Source organism: Mus musculus, chromosome 8 (genome assembly GCF_000001635.26).
Source record: "Mus musculus strain C57BL/6J chromosome 8, GRCm38.p6 C57BL/6J".
NCBI lineage: Eukaryota > Metazoa > Chordata > Mammalia > Rodentia > Muridae > Mus > Mus musculus.
Genome location: NC_000074.6, coordinates 119,492,748 through 119,513,431, shown reverse-complemented (window position 1 = coordinate 119,513,431; position 20,684 = coordinate 119,492,748). Strand labels below are relative to the sequence as shown.

The 20,684-nt window shown below is 52.9% G+C and overlaps 2 protein-coding genes across 9 annotated transcripts in view; both read left to right on the top strand.

Annotated features, from left to right (window-relative positions):
* Mbtps1 (membrane-bound transcription factor peptidase, site 1) overlaps positions 1–5,281 on the top strand; it is a 50,714-nt gene extending 45,433 nt beyond the window's left edge. For 3 of the 7 annotated variants that reach the window (XM_011248449.3, XM_011248450.2, XM_030243691.1), the window contains 2 exons: positions 3,048–3,178; positions 4,457–5,277. In XM_011248449.3, the coding sequence (XP_011246751.1) occupies positions 3,048–3,178; positions 4,457–4,653 (328 nt within the window). In that variant the 3' untranslated portion in view covers positions 4,654–5,277. Of the gene's footprint in view, positions 1–3,047; positions 3,179–4,456 lie in introns of all 7 variants that reach the window. The other 4 variants (NM_001167910.1, NM_019709.4, XM_011248451.3 and 1 more) reach the window with 2 other exon arrangements.
* A 6,452-nt stretch (positions 5,282–11,733) lies between these two features.
* The window catches only part of Slc38a8 (solute carrier family 38, member 8), a 22,125-nt gene continuing 13,174 nt past the window's right edge, over positions 11,734–20,684 (top strand). The window contains exons 1-5 of one of the 2 annotated variants that reach the window (NM_001009950.1): positions 11,734–11,908; positions 12,241–12,431; positions 13,573–13,771; positions 17,239–17,371; positions 19,135–19,236. In NM_001009950.1, coding sequence (NP_001009950.1) covers positions 12,243–12,431; positions 13,573–13,771; positions 17,239–17,371; positions 19,135–19,236 — 623 coding nt within the window. In that variant the 5' untranslated portion in view covers positions 11,734–11,908; positions 12,241–12,242. Of the gene's footprint in view, positions 11,909–12,240; positions 12,432–12,931; positions 13,215–13,572; positions 13,772–17,238; positions 17,372–19,134; positions 19,237–20,684 lie in introns of those variants that run through there. The other variant, XM_011248368.2, reaches the window with a different exon arrangement.

Genomic DNA, 20,684 nt, shown 5'->3' with positions numbered 1-20,684 from the left:
CCCCGTGTGGCTTTGGCTCTCTCACCTGACATGTTGTTCATCTGCTGTCTTAGTTACAGTTTTACTGCTGTGAATAGACACCATGACCATGGCAAGTCTTATAAGGACAACATTTAATTATGGCTGGCTCACACATTCAGATTTCAGTCCATTATCATCAAGGTGGGAGCATGGCAGCATCTAGGCAGGCATGGTGCTGGGGGAGCTAAGAGTTCTATATCTTCATCTGTAGGCTGCTAGGAAAAGACTGACTTCCAGGCCACTAGGATGAGGGTCTTAAAGCCCGCACCCACAGTGACACACCTACTCTAACAGGGCCACATCTTCTAATCGTGCCACTCCCTGGGCCAAGCATATACAAACCATCACATTTGCCTTATCCCATTCCATTTCTCAGATCTACATTCCCACTACAATTTCTCTGCAGCCAGGCAAGCCAAACTGTTTATCCAACTTGTCCTTCTACCTGTCTCTGGTATTTTGTTTAAGCAGGACAAGATGGGAGAAAGTTAACAGGGCTTGGTGTCCCAGGGCCCTGCAGATATCCCCTTACGGGGCAGGTGGCTGCTGCTCTCTCAGCCTCTCCTGACACAGGCTTCCTTTAGAGAACACTGCCTCTCTTCTCGTCTCCCTCCCCTTTCAAAGCTGCCGCTATGCTTGGTTCAGTGATGGACAGATGTGGTATAGCCAGCAGTGGGCTCCCCATCCATGCTGTGAGGAGCCAGCCAGGCTGCTGTGAGAGCCTGTGTGCTTTACTCATCCTCATGAGCTCAGGCCTCAGCGCCCTCCTCAGGGACCATGTCTTAGGATACTGTCACAGGAAGCAAGAAAGTTGGCGCCATAGAGGTGGCTTAGTAAAGCACTTGCCATGTGCTGAGCTAGAACCCTAGGACCCATGGGGATTTTGGTGTTGTTTGGTTTGGTTTTAAATAAACAAACAAACGAATGAATGAATGAATGCTGGGTGCAACAGTGTGCACTTGTTGTTTGGTTTAAACAAACAAACAAACAAACAAATAAAATCTGGGTGCAACAGCGTGCGCCTGTAATCAGCACTGGGAAGCGGAGACAGAAGAATCCCCAGAGCCTACTGGCCAGCCTGTCTAGTGGGATCAGCAGCCGGAGGTCATGAAATAATAGCCTTTGCTAAACCGATCAAGAGCAAAGAAGACAGCACTGTTGTCCTCTAAGCAGCGCATGCCTAGGCACGTGTGCACTCCTTGCTTGCTCTTCCCGAAGCTTCCATTGACGAGTGCTTTTCCAGTCCAATCACCCTGTATCATTTACAACTTGTATTTCCATTTTTGAGTCCTTATTTATTTAGAACCTTCTGTTATCTTAGCATTCAAATCAGACTTAATATTCTAGACATGATCGACAGTTCTTGCTCAAAGAGCAGCCATGTTAGCTAGAGCCAGAAACCCAGCTCTTCCCCCAATGCGCTGAAGGCTGAGAACAGAGGCGGTACCTGTGCTATCTGGCTGGCCACATCGAATAATCCTTCCCACTCAAGTCTCTCCAGTGTGCTGATAATGCCTGCCCAGCTCTGAGGATTTAATTCTGACTTGCTCTCAGCAGTTCTCTCCCTCCGTACCACAGCGCTGCACTGCTCTCTTATCGCACATGTCACATCTTGAGGGAAATTATTCTGTCCTCAGAGACTCAGGAGATTCTGAATCCCTAGGAGATTCTTCCCAGTGTTAGACAGCTCAGGCTGACATACTAAGGGCAAGCTCCCGTCTCTGGGAGGGAGGCTTCCCCAGTTCTTGGCTGAGCCTCAGGCATCCTTAGCAGTCACTGCTGTGGGAACATTGACACAGAGCCCCCATCTCTCATCCGAGTGCTGTGAGACTCCTGTGGTAACATGAGTGCTTTTACCTCAGTGCCCTGCTAGGAAGTGCAGTGAGTCCCCACTACCAGCTCCAGGACACAGGGTACCTTTAGAATGTCTGCTTAGCCACATACTTGGGAGCCTGAGCTGCCCCCCAGGTCCGATGACTTTGTTAATGACATTTCAGACAGACTAACCCTGAGCAGCAACACTGAGTTGTGCAGGACAGGCTGCTGAAGCTGTGTCAGCTCAGCCGGGAGCTGCTGGGGTCTGCGTCCCAGCCCTCAGATCTGACGACTGCTGCGGGGACTGATGGCCTTCCCTCAGCTACAGTAAAGAAGACACAGACCAACCCTTTGTAGGTGGACTGACCGCAGGAAGAGAAGGAGTTCATTTGCAGACTCCTTCCTTCCTTCCTTCCTTCCTTCCTTCCTTCCTTCCTTCCTTCCTTCCTTCCTTCCTTCCTTCCTTCCTTCCTTCCTTCCTTCCGTTGGTGTACTTTAGCTCTCCCCAAGGTGCCAACAGGGTGCCCCTGCTGTTCATAGTACATCGGTCACTATAGTCTTTAGCTCTGATTGCTCTGACCTAACGAGGAAGCAGACATGGGTGATGCCTTACTCCCACCCAAGAACCCAAAGTTCCAGCACACAGGTTCTGTTGGCTGTCACCACAGGCAGACAGACGTTTCCTGCTCACCTGTACTTCAGTACTCAATGACGTGCAGATCTGTCCTAGTCTCGTTGTGGGTGCTATCTCTCGGCCCAGCAGGCTGTTGGTCTGGCCCCAGTGCTGACCGCAGTTATGTACTTCCCTCCCTGTGTTGCTTTGCATTGCTGCAGTTACTTGGAACCTCAGAAAGGCCTTCTGTCACACCCTGGGGCCTCGGCTCCTTCCAGAGCTCCAACCTGCACTGCCCTCTTGCCTTGCTTGGCAGTCTTCCCAGTGATGAACAGAAATGGGCCTGGGTGGGCTGTATTATAAATCCAGGACAGACCTTCCTCGCTCCGTGCTGTGATCTCAGCACGTGGATTTGACCCGTGCCTTTCTCAGGACTGGGAAGCAGTTGCTTGCTCTGGCTGCTCTGCTGGCGATCAGATGACCAGAGGTAGAGGGTCTCATGTGGCCCTTATGTTGTTTGTAGTTTGCAGTGTATCTGCTAAGCATCCTAGATGAGGACAACTGCTTACCTCTTTAATTTTCACCTCTTTCCCGGAAGTAATCTTTGGAAACATCAGAAGCTGCTCTCCATTGACCTGGACAAAGTAGTGTTACCCAACTTTCGATCCAATCGCCCTCAAGTGAGACCTTTGTCCCCTGGAGAGAGTGGTGCCTGGGACATTCCTGGAGGTGAGTCCTTAATGGCAGGCATCTTGCTGGGCTAAACCCTGGGAAGGGTCCCCAGGTGTCCCCTCCCAAGGGGGAAAGCCAGGCCTACAAGTAAAGACGCCATTTCTTTTAGAAAATTCTATATATACATTTTAATTTAAATGTTTCCCTTTTTGTGTATGACTGTTTGCATGTATGTATGTGTGTCACTGGTTTGCCTGGTGCCCTCTTCTTCAGACCCTCGGAACTAGAGTTCCGGGTTGTGAGCCATCAGTGGATCTGGGAAGCAAACCCTGACCCTGCATCTACAACCACAGCACACGTACTTAACCCCGGGGCCATCTCCACCGCCTCGATACACACATTTTACAGACCAGTTTTTAGTGTGGTGGCTGCATGGTACACTGAAAAATTTCCAGACTAACTTGAATGCTCTTTGCTAAAGTTCTGTAAGCAGATACGTATTATGGACCCCGGGAAACAGCTTTTCTCTATGAGGCTTATCTGTTATGCTGCCCTCTGGGGGGCTTAACAGCTGGACTGGCACCCGGCTGAGCTGCACCAGGCTCCCGAGGTAATCCATCTTGTCATCTGATTGGATGAGCCTTTTGGCCTGAGCATATTTATTACTCCAGGTTCTCATATTTTAGCTGGGAGAATTGGTCCAGCTGAGTGTGTGGTCCTTTTATTCTGGAAACTCCCACAGCATCCTCAGAGAGTCATAGCTCCTAAGAAGGTTTTCCCTGGGTTTCAGGAATTGGCTGGGAAAAGGTACCCCAGCCCTTGGAGGCCAACAATGGACACTGCATATGATGACACCAAGATCCTGAAAGCCAGTGAGACTGAACTCGGGAGCCCTTGGTACTGCCTGGTTCCAGTGTCACTGACTTAACCTGAGGCTCATCTGATGGCACCTCCAGGAGGCATTGCCCCTGGGAACATGGCCAGCAGGCCTCTGAGACCTCTGCCTCACTCTTCTCAGTAGGACTCTAGCACTGCCCTCTTCCTCTCTGGATTGAGACTAGTATATCCATTGATCTCTGGGGAACAGAAGCTTCTCTGGGCCGTGCTGATGCAGGCTGGCTGATAAAGGTCTGTCTGCCCCACACATGTCAGGGTTAGAAACAGTCTAAAATGCCTCTCACCCATACTATGGTTAGCAGCCTGGGCTACTTAACTCTGGCTCAAAAGTGATGCCTACCCTGCTAGCCCAGCTAGTGGAGTTTGGTCTCGGATTCTCAGAAAGGCTGTAGCTGTACACCATTGTGGCACCATTGACCAGTCACTGTCCTCTTGCAGGGATCATGCCTGGCCGCTACAACCAGGAGGTGGGACAGACCATCCCCGTCTTCGCCTTCCTCGGAGCCATGGTGGCCCTGGCCTTCTTTGTGGTACAGATCAGCAAGGCCAAGAGCCGGCCGAAGCGGAGGAGGCCCAGGGCAAAGCGTCCACAACTTGCACAGCAGGCCCACCCTGCAAGGACCCCATCAGTGTGAGCATCGCAGTAGCCAGCCACAGAAGCTAACAAGCCTTGAACCACTCTGGTGGCCACACAGCGCCTCAGAGAGCATTCTGGGAAGTGCCTGTTTCCGAGGAACCCTGTCTCCAGCTTGTGGCTATCTTACTGTGTTCTGCCCAGGCACCTGATGAGGTACATCCTGCAGTGCCTCTCTGTGCTTGGCTCTGGCAGAAGGCACCCAGTGACATCAGGCATCAGGCCCAGTGACAGTGCACCAAAGACACAGAGCCTGGAAGGGCTGTCGGGACATACTTTCTACATAACGCTACAACCCTGACCAAGCAAAGACATGCTTGTTACAGGCTATTTTCTATATTTATTGTGGGAGAGTCACTTTAAAGACTGTGCTAGTTGGAAACAGAGCTGTTGCTGTTGTCAGTCGAGTGCAGTTTTCTGCAGCGATGTCATAAGGAGTCAGATTCCGTGACCTCCTCTTTGATGGAGGACACACTGAACTGAAGGGGACTTGCGCGGATGTGGGAGATGCAAGCCTTCGCTTTATTTTTTTATAACTATCAACTGCCATCATGTTTTGTAATTTGGGGATCTTGATTTCACCGTTGTTGGTGAAGGAAATTTTCAATAAATATGCATAACCTTACAAAGCTGGCATGTGTCGTGCCCCAGCCCCCTGCACCTTCCCATTCTCTCTGACAGTGTAGTATCCGCATTAGCTAGCGCATACTCTGTAAAAGTGTCCAAGTCAGGCGATGCTTTGGTGAGCCCTACTGTTCTCACTAGGTAGGATGGACAGTCCTACTTGACTCTTTTTTTTTTTTTTTTTTTTTTTCTTTTTGGTTTTTTTGAGACAGGGTTTCTCTGTATAGCCCTGACTGTCCTGGAACTCACTGTGTAGACCAGGCTGGCCTTGAACTCAGAAATCCGCCTGCCTCTACCTCCCAAGTGCTGGGATTACAGGCATGAGCCACCACTGCCCGGCCTCCTACTCGACTCTTAACTCCAGAACATTCTTATTACTCCCAAGGAAAACTCGAGCCTGTTAGCCGTCACCTGTACCTTCCCCCTTGCCCCACAGCTAGTTTGCTTTCTGTAACTTGCCTGTTGTGGTGTTTTTGGTTATGACATCACAGCTGGTTTCTTTCTGTCGTCATCACGTCTTCAAGCTTCTTTCATGGAGTCATAGGTATCAGAGGCCATTCCTTCTCATGGCTGAATAGTATTCTCCTACAGGTAGACCGATTGCCAACTTCCGTGGCTACTAGTGTTTTCATTCACTGGGGAGCGAGCCTGGGTGAGTTTCTCTTGAGAATCTTCTTCCTAGGAGGAGGGAGGAACTGACAAACTTTCCAAAGCAGGGCAGTAGGTCCCACCTCTGCCAGCAGTGTGAAGTCTAGCTTCTCCACGTCCTGGCCTGTGTGTCTCTGCTGCTCTGATTACAGTGCTATAATGACATCCCTGTGGTTTCACTGTGCAGTCCTGAATCCGGAGGCGAAATAGCCCTTTATGAGTCTCCCTTGGAGTAATGCTGTTTCCACCCTGGGCTTGGTTTTAGACGGGGTCATTTGAAGCTTTGTCAGACTTGGGAGCTTTTCTTGTGTGTCCAGGTTAGGAGTTCCTTACCAGACTTGAAGTGCATTCCCTCCTTCTTTGTGGCTTTTTTTTTTTTTTTTTTGGTTTTTGAGACAGGGTTTCTCTGTAGCCCTGGCTGTCCTGGAACTCACTCTGTAGACCAGGCTGGCCTCGATCTCAGAAATCCGCCTGCCTCTGCCTCCCGAGTGCTGGGACTAAAGGCGTGTGCCACCACACCCGGCCTTTGTGGCCTTTAAAACATGAACATGATTAATTTTTGGTCAGGTTTGGGCTTCCTCCTTCACTTGCTTCTTTAAGCATGCTGAGTTCCAGCATCCTCAGCGTGGAATCCCTGTCTGAGCAGGGAACCATACATGCCAACTGGGTTGTGGGCAGGAGAAAAGAGAATTCCCTGGGTGTCTTGCCTTTGGCTGGATTTGCACTTGTAGCTTTAGCTGCTGTCATGGCTGCTGTTGGTCTGAGAGATGTTACTAAGGCCCATGAAGTGCAGGGTCCTTGACTACGCCAGCATACAGTGAGCCCTGTGTTTGCAGGTAGAGCTCCCACTTGCCTAAGGAGTGATTATTGTGGAGCCTTTGTGTCACTCTCGGGCGCATGGGCTTGCTATCAGCCCTCAGCTCCGAGGACCGCTAGGATTATTGCACAGGGCCCAGCAGAGGAATGAGAAGGGCCGGGGGCTGACGGGGATGAGGGAGTTCTGGCCACTCCAGCCTCATCTTAGGCAGCATAGGTTTTGCGGTGACTTTTGAGCCTCAAGTATGGGATGTATGAAATCCTCCAGCTCAGGTCTCTTCTCTGCTGCTTGTCATGACAGCAGGTGACGTCTCTGGGCTTTGGTTAATGTGTGAAATGGCCAGTGACACCTCCTTTGCTTTGACACGTGAAGGTGAGCTACCGTGGGCACTGGACTAGCTCAGCTCTATGACAGCATGCTGGTTACTACAGATAGCCCCCGCCTGTGCACAGCTGGTTCCTGCACGCTTACCACAAAACCACTTCACCACCTTGACACGGGCTTCTTTGCTTTCTGCATCTCTAGACACGTAGACACCTCAAGGCCAGTCCTGAGTGGTATGTGCTTCAGAGCTCACACTTGGTCCCGGTATGGGACACCCGTATCCAGGGCTTTACCCACGCAGCTTGGTCTATCCTGATGCATACAGACAGCGATGACTCTTGAACCTTCAGAAGCTGAAGATGGGTCTTGGGGGTGGGTCAGCTCCCCAGCAGCTTAGACTGGACCTGCCAAGTCTTCGCCCCTGAGCACCAGCAAGTGGGAGGTTGCTTAACAACCGGCAGTACTGGGCTGTCCTCTGGTTGGGCTCTTTTGACCAGAGCAAGGAAACCCACCGAGGTGAGGCAGGCTGGGCCCTTGATATACTGAGCTACACATTGTAGGGAGTTGTCAGTGGAGAGCCGAGTTGCAGAGGCCGTGATGTGCTGATGGTGGAGGGAGATGGCAAACTCGTCTGGAAGGATGCTACAACGTGATGAACCTTAACCACATGTGGTGAGATAAGAAAAGCTGCACGTCCTGTGACTGCATGGGGTGGAATTTCCAGAACAGACAGATCCATGGAGACAAAGCAGATTAGCTGTTGCCAGGGCTGGAGGAGAAGGGTGCCGCCGGGGAGAGGAAGGGAGCTGATGTTGAAAATGCTCAGGAATTAGTGGTAACGGTGGCATTGTACTAGGAATCTACCTAAGCCCCCAAGGTGCACTCAGCGTGGTTAACACGGTGGTGATTACGGCCCTCCCCCACCTTCCTTTCATGGGCTTACACAGACCTCCCCGGGGGAATCCTTGTGATTGGGCCAGCTCCAGAGAGCAGCTAGCCGGGACACTGGGAAGGGTCTCTGGCTCTGCAGACCTGAGTTGGCTGTGGTGGGTACACAGGCTGTGGGCTTGGCCGAGACTTTAGCTCTATACCCTGTGCCCTGCCCCAGGCCGCTTAGTTAACCTAGCCTTCAGGTTTCTTCCTGGACACACTATTGACAAGAGGATGCTAAACTTGACAGTGGATCTAAGAATACATCCTTGAACCTCCTTAAATTCACCCCCTTCTCCCCCCTCTTTCTTTAGACAGGACTCCTGACTACCTGTAGAAGCAGCCCCGTGATATAGGGGGGGTGGGGACAAGAGGACCCAGGAGGGATGGAAACCACAGACCCAGCCCTTGCCCAGCTTAAGGCCGCTCACACTTCTCAAGGATCAGGGCAAATGACCTGATTAGAGGTCTGCAAACAACTATTTGTTCTCTAATGTTAGCTCTGGAGATTGGCTGAGTGGCAGGGACGCTGAGGAGGCTCCTAGGGGACCCTCCTGCCTGTCTCACCTCCAGTGGCTGCCGCACATCTTTGGCTCATGGCCTGCTCTCATCTCCCAGACACGCCACCTTCCTGTCCCAGGCCCTTCTTTCTGTCCTTGATGACGTCTGACCTCCTACACTCTTAAAGGACACCTGTTACAAGTGAACGTCGGTGAAGAGACACAAAACCACCCGTATGCCCTGGGTAGGACACCAAGGGCTTGTTGAACCATGAGCTTATTGGAGTTTGTTACGGGAACATGGGTGACTCCAAGACTCCCACCCCAGCATGGTTGTTGAACCCCAAAGTTGCCCCAGTCAACCCTTTGCCCACTCTCTGCCCCTGCAGGAAGAAGCGAGTGCTAGCATCTCAGATAAGGGTCATATGGCCCCATCTAAGTGGATTTCAGCAGGCCTGACCTTCGTGAGGGGCTCCTGCTGTGGTCACATGACTACTCCAGGCCACTTCTCCATTTCAAGAGTCTTATCTGCAGACCCCTCCGGCCCTGTGCAGTCGCATCACAAAGACTGCAGGTTAGGATGGAGCCATTTGTGTGCCCTCATCAGCCAGCCACACTGGTTTTTAGATTTCCTAAAATGTCACGGGTTTACCAAAGGATCCCTGTGAGCTGCCACTTAAAGCCTAAGGGACCTGCCATGGATACTGAGCCCTAGTTCTGTGGCACCAGCATTCACTGGGTCGCCTCTGCAGGCTGTGGGGCCCCAGGAAGCCCCACTCCTCAGCATGGTAGCATGCCTCCTTTTCAACCCATCAGGCTTTCATAGATAGCTGTTAGGAGCCCTGTATCAAACCAGTGTAGCCTGGGGTGCTGATGGACTGGCACTGGCAGCTTCTAGAGACTCCCTATGAGGCTGAGGTATAAAAAAATCCGGGGGTGGGGGGTGGGGCTAGGCGATGTCCTGTGACCTGCGCTCTGCTTTCAGCACTGACTACTAACAATGTTGTCTCTCCCTTGCTAGTCATGAATGACTACAATCAGGAGACACTTTTCACAGGTGGTCAAGCCAAAGACCCGGTGCCAATAAGGTGGACACGCCCACAAGCTACTCACATGATCCAGAACTTTCCAAGCATCAGTGAGAGTCCCCATCATATACTTGGTGGGGGAGCCCCTGATGGGACAGGTGTACAGCCAGCAGAATGAAGGAGGGTGGCATGAAGGCATGGGTGCTGCAGACCAAGTGCCCTGCGTGTGAGCCACCACCTGCAGGATCCCCAGGGCGCCTGCCTTCTCCTCCCTGTGCTGTGGGCCCGGCTGCAATGGGCTGAGCAGAGAGAGGGTGGCCTCCCACCCTTCCCTAGCTACAGATGGAGCCCGGCAGGGTGCCCCCCTCCACAGCTTGGGAAAGGTCACACCTCTCTGGGAGGGCAGCAGGGGGTGGATATCAAAGCCCCAAAGAATTAAGAGATCATGGAATTTTACAGCCCGGTGGCCAATTTCTAAGTCATGCACACTAATGGGCGGCTAATGAGGGACCCTGGGCAGGGACTGGGGAGTACCCTGAGCCCCTGAGCCTGATTAAGGAGTACAAAGCTTTAGCCACTAACTGGCCAAGCACTTTTCATCTTTTTCCTTGGGAGCCCATTAGTGCCGGCAGAGGTGGGGCGTTGGGGCGTTGAGCCTCCTGGCTCCTGGAAGGTGTGCACAGGGTCACCTCAGTGCTATTGTGTGTGGCCCGTCCCTCTCCCTGCCCTACTTCCCACTCCTCCTCCTGTAGCATCCATCTCTACCTGGCCCAGATTTCATAGCCTCACTCTAGTGAGGAGGACGTGGAGTTGAAAGGCCTTACTCAGCTCAGCAGGGCCAGGGAACACCAGACTCCAGGCCAGTGGGTGAAAACCCATGGGGAGGCCAGAGGAAACATTTCCCCAGACCCTTCTGAAGGGAGGACGGCCCTGTCACAGACTGACCTCAGACCTGGGTCGAGAGAGAGAGAGAGAGAGAGAGAGAGAGAGAGAGAGAGAGAGAGAGAGAGAGATCCCTGATGTTTCAAGTCACCAAGCTTGTGGGATTTAGCTAGGAGCTTTCATAAGGGGGAGACCTGTGAAAGTGGTTTTCCTGTTCTTTCTGGAGTCCACCCCTCCTTCCCTCCCTCCCTTTCTTCCTTCCTTTCTTCACCCTTCCTCCCTCCTTCCTTCCTGCGCTCTCTCTCCTTCGTGCTGCCTCATGTCAGCACAGGGCAGGGGGCCGGTGGGATCACAGTCTTCTCAGGCATCCATGCTGAGGTCCCGTCGGGCGTTTAGCGAGCCCCAGCTGTGGAGTCTCAAGAAGGTCACCAAGCCAGGGTGGAGGTGCTAGAAACGCAGGAGGAAACGGCGCTTTGGGGGTGTCCCTGGCAGGCTGATTGGATGGGGTGGGGCTCTGGGCATGTTTGATAGAAAGCACTTCTCAGCAGGGTCCCTGGGCCAGCAGCAGGAAACACATGAGACAGGCAAGTTCTCGGTCCCCATCCCAGGCCCACCGAGGCAGAAATTCCAGGGATGGACCAGCTACTTGTCTGCAGGAGTCCTCCAGGGGATTCCCAAGAAGCGAGTTGAGGTCAGCCTTCTGGCAACAGGCCGATGAAAATGCCAGGTTGATCCTGACATCTTGACCTCTAGCACAGGGGTTTGACTTCTGCCAACTTGGCAGCCACACTGCTTCAGAGAGCATCCAGGTTTCTACACAGTGTGGCTCCTGCCTGGAGCTTGTTAACAATCAAGAACCTTGGGCTTCCCCAATGGGCAGGCAATCAGCCCACCTTTCAACAAGGTCCCAGGCACAGCTGAGGCATGGGGTTGGTTTGAGGAGCCCCCACCACTGGCCCTGTGAGAGGCAGGGAGTGAGAGGACCCACCAGGGGTCCTTCCACAGATGGGCTTCAGAGACACATACTGCCAACCAGTGACAGCCAATAATGATAGTTGACTTAGCCTTCTTCCATGACCCTCCCCAAGACCAGGGGCTCTGAACAAACTGACCCCGGGGTCTGCGGTGGGTGGGGTCGGTTTCTGAGGGCCTAGATTGATTCCAGCTGAGCTCTGCCCACCGAGCAGCTGAGAAAGCCACACCCCAAGGAGGGGCTTTTGCCGATCACAGGAATAAAGACATCCTGATCAGGTCAAACCCCTCCCCCCCCCCCCCAAATTGCAAGCTCTTGGGACTTCTCTGTCTTTGTCCCTCAGACTTGGATATTAAACCCAACAAATGCCCTTAGGGCCCCCTAATGAAAGTCTCAGGAGCCCAGACCTGTGGAGGAAGACTCTACCTCCACCTGCCTCTCATGACTGCAACAGTGTGGCCGAAGCACTAAGAGGAAGCCTAAATTTGAATCTGCTGGCCCAGGGCCTGTGGGACACCTTACTGGGTTTGGTAAGGATTAGGGCTCAGGGCACTGTGGGAGCTGAATTTGGAAGCACAGTTGTGGGTGGGAGAGCTGGGGAGAAACTCTCCACCAGGAGAGGAAGCCAGGGCTTCAGATGGAAATGGGAAGGAGAAATAAGGTCGTGGGTGAGAGGGAGGACAGGAGAGAGACGTGTGATGAGCATGGCTGGCTTTGGAAGAGGAGAAGAAATGCAAGAGGATGGGGGTAGGGGGGGGTGAGGAGTACCATTGTTGGCCTGTCTCATGCTGATCTTGAGACTTTGAGTTTAAAGGCTCAGAAAGGAAGGTCCGATGCTAGCCCTCCTTCTCTGCTGCCCCAGCCATGGAAGGGCAGCCCAGAGGGAGCAGAGGCCCTCTGGAGAAGCCCCTCCCTGCTGCCACCCATCCCACTCTGTCCTCACTGGGCGCCGTGTTCATCCTCTTGAAGTCCGCTCTGGGCGCCGGCCTGCTCAACTTCCCCTGGGCCTTCTACAAGGCAGGAGGCATGCTGCCCACCTTCCTGGTGGCCCTGGTGAGTCACAGAGGTGTCGGGGCGGGGGCAGGGCGGGGGGGGGGGCAGGTGGGAGATGGCTCTGGCTCTCCCTGGTAGGATCCTTATCCTTGCTTCTGCAGAGCTGGCTGTCCTGTGTGTGCTAGCGTAAGATCTTATTCCTGAGCCTCATTACCTGGGAGGTATGTCCCACTTTAAGTGGGTTACGTGCAAGAACTGTCTACCAGTCTCCACGGGCTTTTAGGGATAGGATGAGAGCCATCATGCATGCCCTGAAGGATTACCAGGAAAAAGAGCCACAAGCTGTAGGTGCACACGGTTGTACCTCCTGATACAGGACCAGGGCAGTATTAGATGTGGAACTTCCAGGGGTGGGGTGGGACTGTGTTCCAAGGGGCTCGTCTTGGGACAGATGTCCTGAGGCAGCAGAGGCCCTTCTACGTTTAGTCCTTGAGGGAGGAGTGTATAGGATACTGAGCTCTTAACAGTGGGCCCCCAACGCATCCTGGGAAATTAGCAATTCCCTGTGGGCCACTCATGTACCCTGGCTGCCAAGAGTGTCTGGGCAAGGCAGACAGGAAAGAGAGCACAGGGGCCTGTTTGTGGGATCTGGGGTGAATTGTGGGTTCGGGGCAGTAGTCTAACTCAATGTATGTGTGAAAATTGTTCATAATAAATGATGGAGAGAGCCCTGGAAGACCCAATAAAGAGCCCCACCCCCACAAACCACCAACCCCGCCCTTCTCAGAGACAACTCACCCAGAGCCTGCAACTGAGTGCACCAGACCCCAGCACCCATGAGAGGTAGGTAAGTGTGTAGGTGGGCCTGTCACCATTGCATAGGCCAAACAGCAGGGTTTCACACCACACAGGCTGGCCTGAGGTTCTGAGCCAGATGTTCTTGTTCTGCCCCCACATGCCTAGCTTTGCCTCTCAAGAGAACAGGAGAGCATTTCAACTCTCTGGCTTTGTGAAATTTCTTCTGTCCCATGGGGCAGAGCTGTCAGGTTCCCTAACTCAGAACAGCTGGTGGCGCCTTCCTCCGCTGAAGCTCTTGGGCAGAGCTCAGCCACAGCCCTTTGCAGAACCTTCATGGAGGGCACTCTTGGGCCACTGGCCTGAGTTACTCCTCTGATGTGCAGGCCCATGGTTCCCTCTGCAGGTATCTTTGGTCTTCCTGATCAGCGGCCTGGTCATCCTGGGCTACGCAGCATCTGTCAGTGGCCAGACCACCTACCAGGGTGTGGTCCGGGAGCTATGTGGCCCCGCCATGGGGAAGCTGTGTGAGATCTGCTTCCTGACCAACCTGCTCATGATCTCTGTGGCTTTCCTCAGAGTGATCGGGGACCAGCTGGAGAAGTGTGAGTTCCTTTCCTGGCATCGGGATAATCCAGGGTGCAGGACCTGAAATGACTCGGGGTGGGTGGTGGGGGGAGGCAGCTGATGAGCAGGACAAGTGGGTAATTGAAGGACTGACAAACAACCAAGGGGGCAGTAGAGGCATGGCCTCACCTGAGGACATAACATGGTTAGGGAGGGAGCAGGGATGAGGGTGTGAGAGAGACAATGGCTGCAGATGGTATGGCTCATGGAGACAACCCATTTCACAGAAGGAGAAACTAAGTCAAGTGCCAAAAGACTCTCCTGAGAGCTTCCCAGTAGCACCTTTGATTTGGGCGTGGCAAAGACACTTGATCATAGCCCCTGGTCCTCTACTGAGCCTTCTCCTCTAAACGTGGCAGTAGCTGCACCTGGCCCGTCTACCTACCTACCTCCTGTTTACACCACGACAGGCGTGGGCTTAGGAACCTGCTGTGCCTTCCGCCCTGACTCACAGGTTGCCTGCACCATCTCGATTCATTTCCATTTATTGGCTGTTCAGATCCTCCAGCCCCTGTCTTAACTACATCACCGGCGAGACTATCCTCTTACACAATTAAGAGATTCAGAGAGGCTTGAGACCTGTGATCCAAGTCTGGCCAGGCTTGGTGAATGTTCCATGTCGTTCTGTTTTGAAAAAGGGTTTCATGTAGCCCAGGCTGGACTAGAACTGAGCTCACTACATAGGATAACCTTAGCTCCTAATCCCCTGTTCCACCTCTTTTTATTTTTATTTTTTATTTTATTTTATTTATTTATTTATTTATTTTGGTTTTTCGAGACAGGGTTTCTCTGGCTGTCCTGGAACTCACTCTGTAGACCAGGCTGGCCTCAAACTCAGAAATCTGCCTGCCTCTGCCTCCCAAGTGCTGGGATTAAAGGCGTGCACCACCACACCCGGCTCCGCCTCTTTTTTAAAAAATACCTTTTAGCCAGGCAGTGGTGGCGCACACCTTTAATCCCAGCACTTAGGAAGCAGAGGCAGGCAGATTTCTGAGTTCAAGGCCAGCCTGGTCTACAGAGTGAGTTCCAGGACAGCCAGGGCTACACAGAGAAACCCTGTCTCGAAACCACCCACCGCCAGTTTTTTTTTTTTTTTTTTTTTTTTAACATGGAGTGTGTGGAGGTGTATGTGTGGCAAGGGGAGGGGGCATGTGCATGTGAGCATAAGTGTTCACGGAGGCCAGAGGTGTCGCCCCCCCCCAAACCCCCCAACCCCCCCCCACACACACACACACAGAGCTGGAGTTACAGGTAGATGGGAGCCACCTGATGAAGATGTTAGAAACCAAACTGGACCAAGTGAGGGCAATGCACGTCCCTTCCCTGAGCCATCTCCCCAGCCCCATGCCTATGCCCGGAGAGGTGTGATTACAGGCGTGTGCCACCGTGCCTGGTTCATGCACTCCTGGGGATAGAATCCAAGGACTCCTGCTCCATTCACTAAGCCATGTCCCCAGCCCTTCCCCCCCCCCCCCGAGTTTTTAAAAGCCCTGTTCAGTTTCCCTTGATCTAAGAGCCCGGTGTCCAACCTCCAGCTGTGACTTCCGCCCTTGCTACCGCACCCTTTAGTTTCAGACTCTGCTCCAAGGCTTTTGAAGCCCTGTGATTAGACACATCTTTTATTAATATGAAATATTCTGCTTTATCTCTGCCATGAAGCCTCCCTCTCTATTAATAGACTCACCCGCATCAAGATCAGCATCCATGGACAGCCCTCCTATTCTTCTCTAAAGCCAGCTACAGCTTGGGGTTGTACACACCTCCTTGTAAACAGCATATGGCTGAGTCTTGTGGGTTTTTCTTTCTTTTTTTTTTTTTTAACCATCTTGACAACCTCAGGCTTTTATTGGAATCTTTAGGCTTAATTGGAATATAGCTGTTGCTAGGGTTAGGTGGTAGTTGACTGCGTTGTTGTGTCTTTCTCTCCTGCCTTTGCTTGATGAGGCCCCTGGCTATGGGGTTTTAGAACCTCTGACGCTGTCCAATGCCCAAGGATGTGGGGGATGGGCTCTCTGAACCTTTCAGTGAGAAAAAGGTCACACGCTGGCAGTGGAACCCATCCCACGCCTCAGATCCAGGCTGTGTTGAGAAGTCAGAGTCTCCAGGATGCAACACTGTGCCCAGAGCCCTGACTGAGAGAGGAGCCATCCCCGGGTCTCGGTGGACTGACCGAGCATGCGCCACATCTCTTTCTGGTCCATCACTAGGGATGAATCGGTCCTTGACATCCTACACTCTTGGGAAGAAGATGCTAAAAGCAGTCTGATTGGACAGGGACAGTCATTATGTGAGTTAGGTACACAAATGACCCCACTGGCTGAGGACACACGGGCTCTCTAGTCAGTTCAGGTTTGTGGAGGAGGAGGCGTGGTACTGATGTGAGGGCGGTGTTTGCTTGGCTGCAGGTAACTCAGGAGGAGGTGGGGGAGTGAAGGGTTGGCATCCCACCCTATGTGGCTTTCTAAAGCCCACCTAGCATCTCTACCCTTCCCAACCTGCCTCCTCTTGATGGCACAGGGATGAAAAGATCCTCTCTCTGCAGGGTGACCTGGCTGCGGGACCCTTCCTCACCTCACCAGCTGGGGGAGCTGTTCTCCCAAGGCAGTTATTTCTACGTGAGGCTACCTTTGATGAACTCAGAAGAGGGTTTACTCACAGCAGTGAATCCCTCCCCAGCCTCGCCTCTGACCAGTGACCACCTTGCCTGTGACTCCCGGTCACTCTACCCTCAGGCTGCCTGCCGCTCCCTTGCTTGCCGCCTCCATCTGCCTTCCCTCTTGGTTCACATTAGCCATCTTGCTGGCCCCCTGGTGCTTTTGCTGAGAGGTTGTTCCCTGCCCCTGAGTCAGACGTGCTCTGTCACTGCTTTGTCGTGGCAGGTCTCAGTGTGGCTTTTCAGATGGGCAGCGTCCAGCTTAAAGAGCTCATGGCTGCCATGAGCAAGGTTGAGTTAGTAAGAGGATCCCTGAGATGCAGCAGAAGTCCAAGGGAAAGGCTTTAGGGTCTTCAGCAGACACTAGCAGTGGGCCGCTGCTGTCCAGCCCCCCACCCCGCAGACCAGCTCTCCCTAAGGTTCACCGTCCAGTTGACAATGTGGGCGAGATTTACAGTTCTCAGCCACCTGGCTTTGGGGTGGGCAGTGACGGAGCAAGCCGTACAGAGCTGCAGAAAGAACCGAGGGCTCATTCTTCCCAGGGTGCTTCTGAGCCAGGCTGAAAGGGGCCTTGGTCAGTTCTCAGCTCCACAAAGGCAGGGAAGGAAGCTCTGTGTGTGTTTGTTGAGTGACTTCATGGAATATGGGGTTCCTTCCTTCAAGGGGGCATGGGGTGGGCCCCATCCCGTTTCTGATCCCTTTACTCCAGGCTGACTTAGCCCCCAGCCCATGTGTCTGTACCCTGCGGTTACTGTGGGGTCCGAGCCTAGCTCCTATTCCTGTCTTTAACAGTGTGTGACTCCCTCCTGCCTGACGCCCCACAGCCTTGGTATGCAGCCCAGAACTTCACCCTGCCCCTGATCTCCATGCTGGTCATCTTTCCCCTGTCAGCACTTCGGGAAATTGCCCTCCAGAAGTACACCAGGTATGGGGTACCTCGGCGGCTTCTGGGTAGGGCGGACTAGGGGCAGTACTCTGTCAGAGATAAAGGTTTGCTTCCATTTAAGAAAAAATTGAGAGTTTTACAGGTTCTGTGTACCCATAGTAGGAAATATATATATAAGTTAAAAAATACTAATAGCAGGTTCTTTAAAACATAATTTTAGCACAGGGCCTGGTGGCGCATGCCTTTAGTTTCAGCACTTAGGAGGCAGAGGCAGGTGGATCTCTGTATTCAAGGCCAGCCTGGTCCACAGAGCAAGTTCCAGGACAGCCAGGGCTACACAGAGAAACTCTGTCTCAAAAAAAAAAAAAACCCAAAATAATTAATAACAATAATTTCCCTTTATTCTTCAATAGTCTCCTACATGTATACAGCCATCCCCATGTCCTGCAGCGTGTGGCACAGAGACCTCAAGGCAGGTCTCAGGTCTTAGGTCTCAGCGTGGCTTTTAGGATGGGCAGCGTCCAGTTTGGAGCACTCCTGGTTGTCATGGGCAAAATTGAGCTAGCAGGACGACCCAAGAGGGGGCAGAAGTCTGGCGGAAGGGCCCCCTGAATGCTGGCATTAAAGGCACATTCTACCACACCCAGCTTAAACTCCTTGAATATATATGTTAATTATAATATATATATTTATTAGTTTATAAGGTAGTTGTCAGGGCTGGAGAGATGGCTCAGCAACTAAGAGCACTGATTGTTCTTCCTGAGTTCAATTCCCATGAACCACACAATGGCCCACAACCATGTGTAATGGGATCTGATGCCCTCTCTGGTGTATCTGAAGACAGCTACAGTGTGTTCATATAAATAAATCTAAAAACAAGAACAAAAAGAACAAGGTGGTCATCTTCTGTAAGGCTTTCTCACTGGTCCTTAGCTTTGGTGGGAGGCATTCCACACCTTTTCTCCCCCCCCCTCCCCCCCCCCCCCCCCCCCGTCTCTCCATCCCTGTTTTAACCTTTAACCTCAGGATCACCCCCTACGTTTTAATATCCACTTGCCCACGGCCTTCTCCATCAAGGCTTCTGGGACTCGGATAAGAGGGAAGGAACAGTAGAGCTTGCCAGCCTGCCTGGGTCTAGGTCGGCTCCCTTCCTATGTCTTACAGACCCATCTGTTTTCCTGAGTGTCCTAGCAGCTGAATTAAATGCCATCGGAACAGCACACGTTGTCATTGACTGAGGCAGGCTTCCCACCCAGCCATCCTCTCAGGTTATACAGTCAGATGGGCATGGGTCTTAGTACATTTTTAACTTTGAAGCTCCCAGGAGCCGTGCTGAAAAGCCAAGGCTTAAAGACAACAAACTTGGTCCAAGTTCACTGAAGCTCACGGCCTTTCCCTTGTGTGTGAATAACAATAGCTTTGTAACTCTGAGAGCAGAAGCCTCACAACCCAGTCCCTCCGCACCTGCAGCCCACAAGACTCCTGTGGCCCTCAGGCCACCACCAGGCTCTTCTTTCCCTCCCCTGGGGTCAAGCCTGGGGATGTCCTGACTTGTATGTCAAAGCTCAGCAGCTGACTGTTACTGGATGACTTGAAAAGAGATATCCCAGTTGCCCTCCCCAAGGATGCTGGGCCACTCTGGACCAAAGCAGCCACTTCCTGGTGCTCTCCGTATGGAGAGGGAATGGTGGCTCAGGAACAGAGCATCCTGGCTCCATCCTAGGGCGGAGCTGGGATGCCTGTGTGGGCACTGGCTGTGTGTCTCTGGTGCGGGGTCTCTGATTCTGCCCCATGTGTGCCAGCATCCTAGGTACTCTGGCTGCCTGCTACCTTGCTCTGGTCATCACGGTGCAATACTACCTGTGGCCCCAGGGCCTCATACGCCAGCCCGGTCCTTTGCTGAGGTGAGTCTAGGGAAAACAGTTTTTCCTGCTTCTCGGCTGAGAATAAGATTCTGGAAATGGGATCCTCTGGGGTTTGCTGAGGACAAAGCCAAGGCAGTTTCTCCTTCGGGGGGAAAAGAAAGGCACCAAAGACCACAGCAGCCTGGGGCCCCTGGCCACTGTCTATGTGGAAGCTGACAGGTACCCAGGCTTAGAGAACAGTGGGCTGTTGAGCAGCCCTGACTAGGGCTGAAAGTGAGATAGGGTGTCATGTGGGGGCTCAGAGCTGCTCTGAAGACTGTTGGTTTTGCCATGGGTGAACTGGGGCACCCTTGGTGTTCTGGGTACAGCAGGATGGAACATGCCTTATCCCTGGAAAGGATTGCCAAGTGGACTGTGGGAGTCAGGTGCAGGAATAGGGGCCAGGCAGGAAGTCCCAGCCCAGACCTGATGCCTCAGGCTGGGGAGCATCCTCTGCAGGTGATAGGATATGGTCAGATGCTGGGTGTATAGACAGCTGCTTCTTGGGTCAGGGACAGCTCAGCACATGTAACTATATAGTCACCACTCTTGGAATTTTCACTCATGATTGAATCGGGGTCCATCCTGTATCTGAGCCCATGGTGATATGGTTGTCCTGGTCAGGGGCTACTACATGCAGGGACTCTGGAGTCAGGGGATGCCTGTCCCACCCAGATGGTGAAGCCTGAGAGCCAGGAAAAGGTAGAGGCGGAGCCAGAAAAGGCTTGGAGACATCTGCTGGATGCCCAGTGACTGGTCAGCCGTGTGTGGTTGCAGTTTCGGGGGAGCCAAGAGAGGGAGGCAAAGTTGTGGTGATGAATGACGGTCACTGGAGACTGTGGGTGCTGGTATCTGCGCTGCTGCTCTGTGGAGCTGTGATGCTGAGGGGGGAGGAGTTGGAAGAACCTGGGTGGCGTGGGGTGTTAAGATGGGTGGGTTTCCTCAAGTCCCTACAAACCAAGGAGTCCGACCAGTTAGTGTTTCCTTCATCTCTGAAGCACATTCGTCTCCCCTCACAATGCTGGGATCAGAGATCCGGTTCACAGGCTCAGTCAGACCATGGTATGAGTGGGTCCATTGCTTCTGGAGTCTCAGGGAGAGCCTCTTGTTTTTCCTGTCTTCAGCAGGTTCCCATAGACCTGGGGCTGTGGCCCTTTCTCCCCGGAAGGCAGCCATGTGGTAGCTCTGCTGCTCCTTGGACATGGCTCTCCTGTCACAGCTGGGCTGGGGCTCGTGTGACACACTGGGGTCACCTCCACGATCCAAGGCACCGCTCATCCTAAACTTCAACCTTATCTGCAAAGCCCCGTTTGCCCCAGGGAGTGTTTGCTGAGTCCTGGATACATCAGGACAGGGATATTTTGGGGGGCTGTTAACTCTTCCATGGCCAAAAATGCTGCTGTCCCTGCTGCTTTGTGCTGTGTATCCCTGTGGGTGTCCGAGACTGG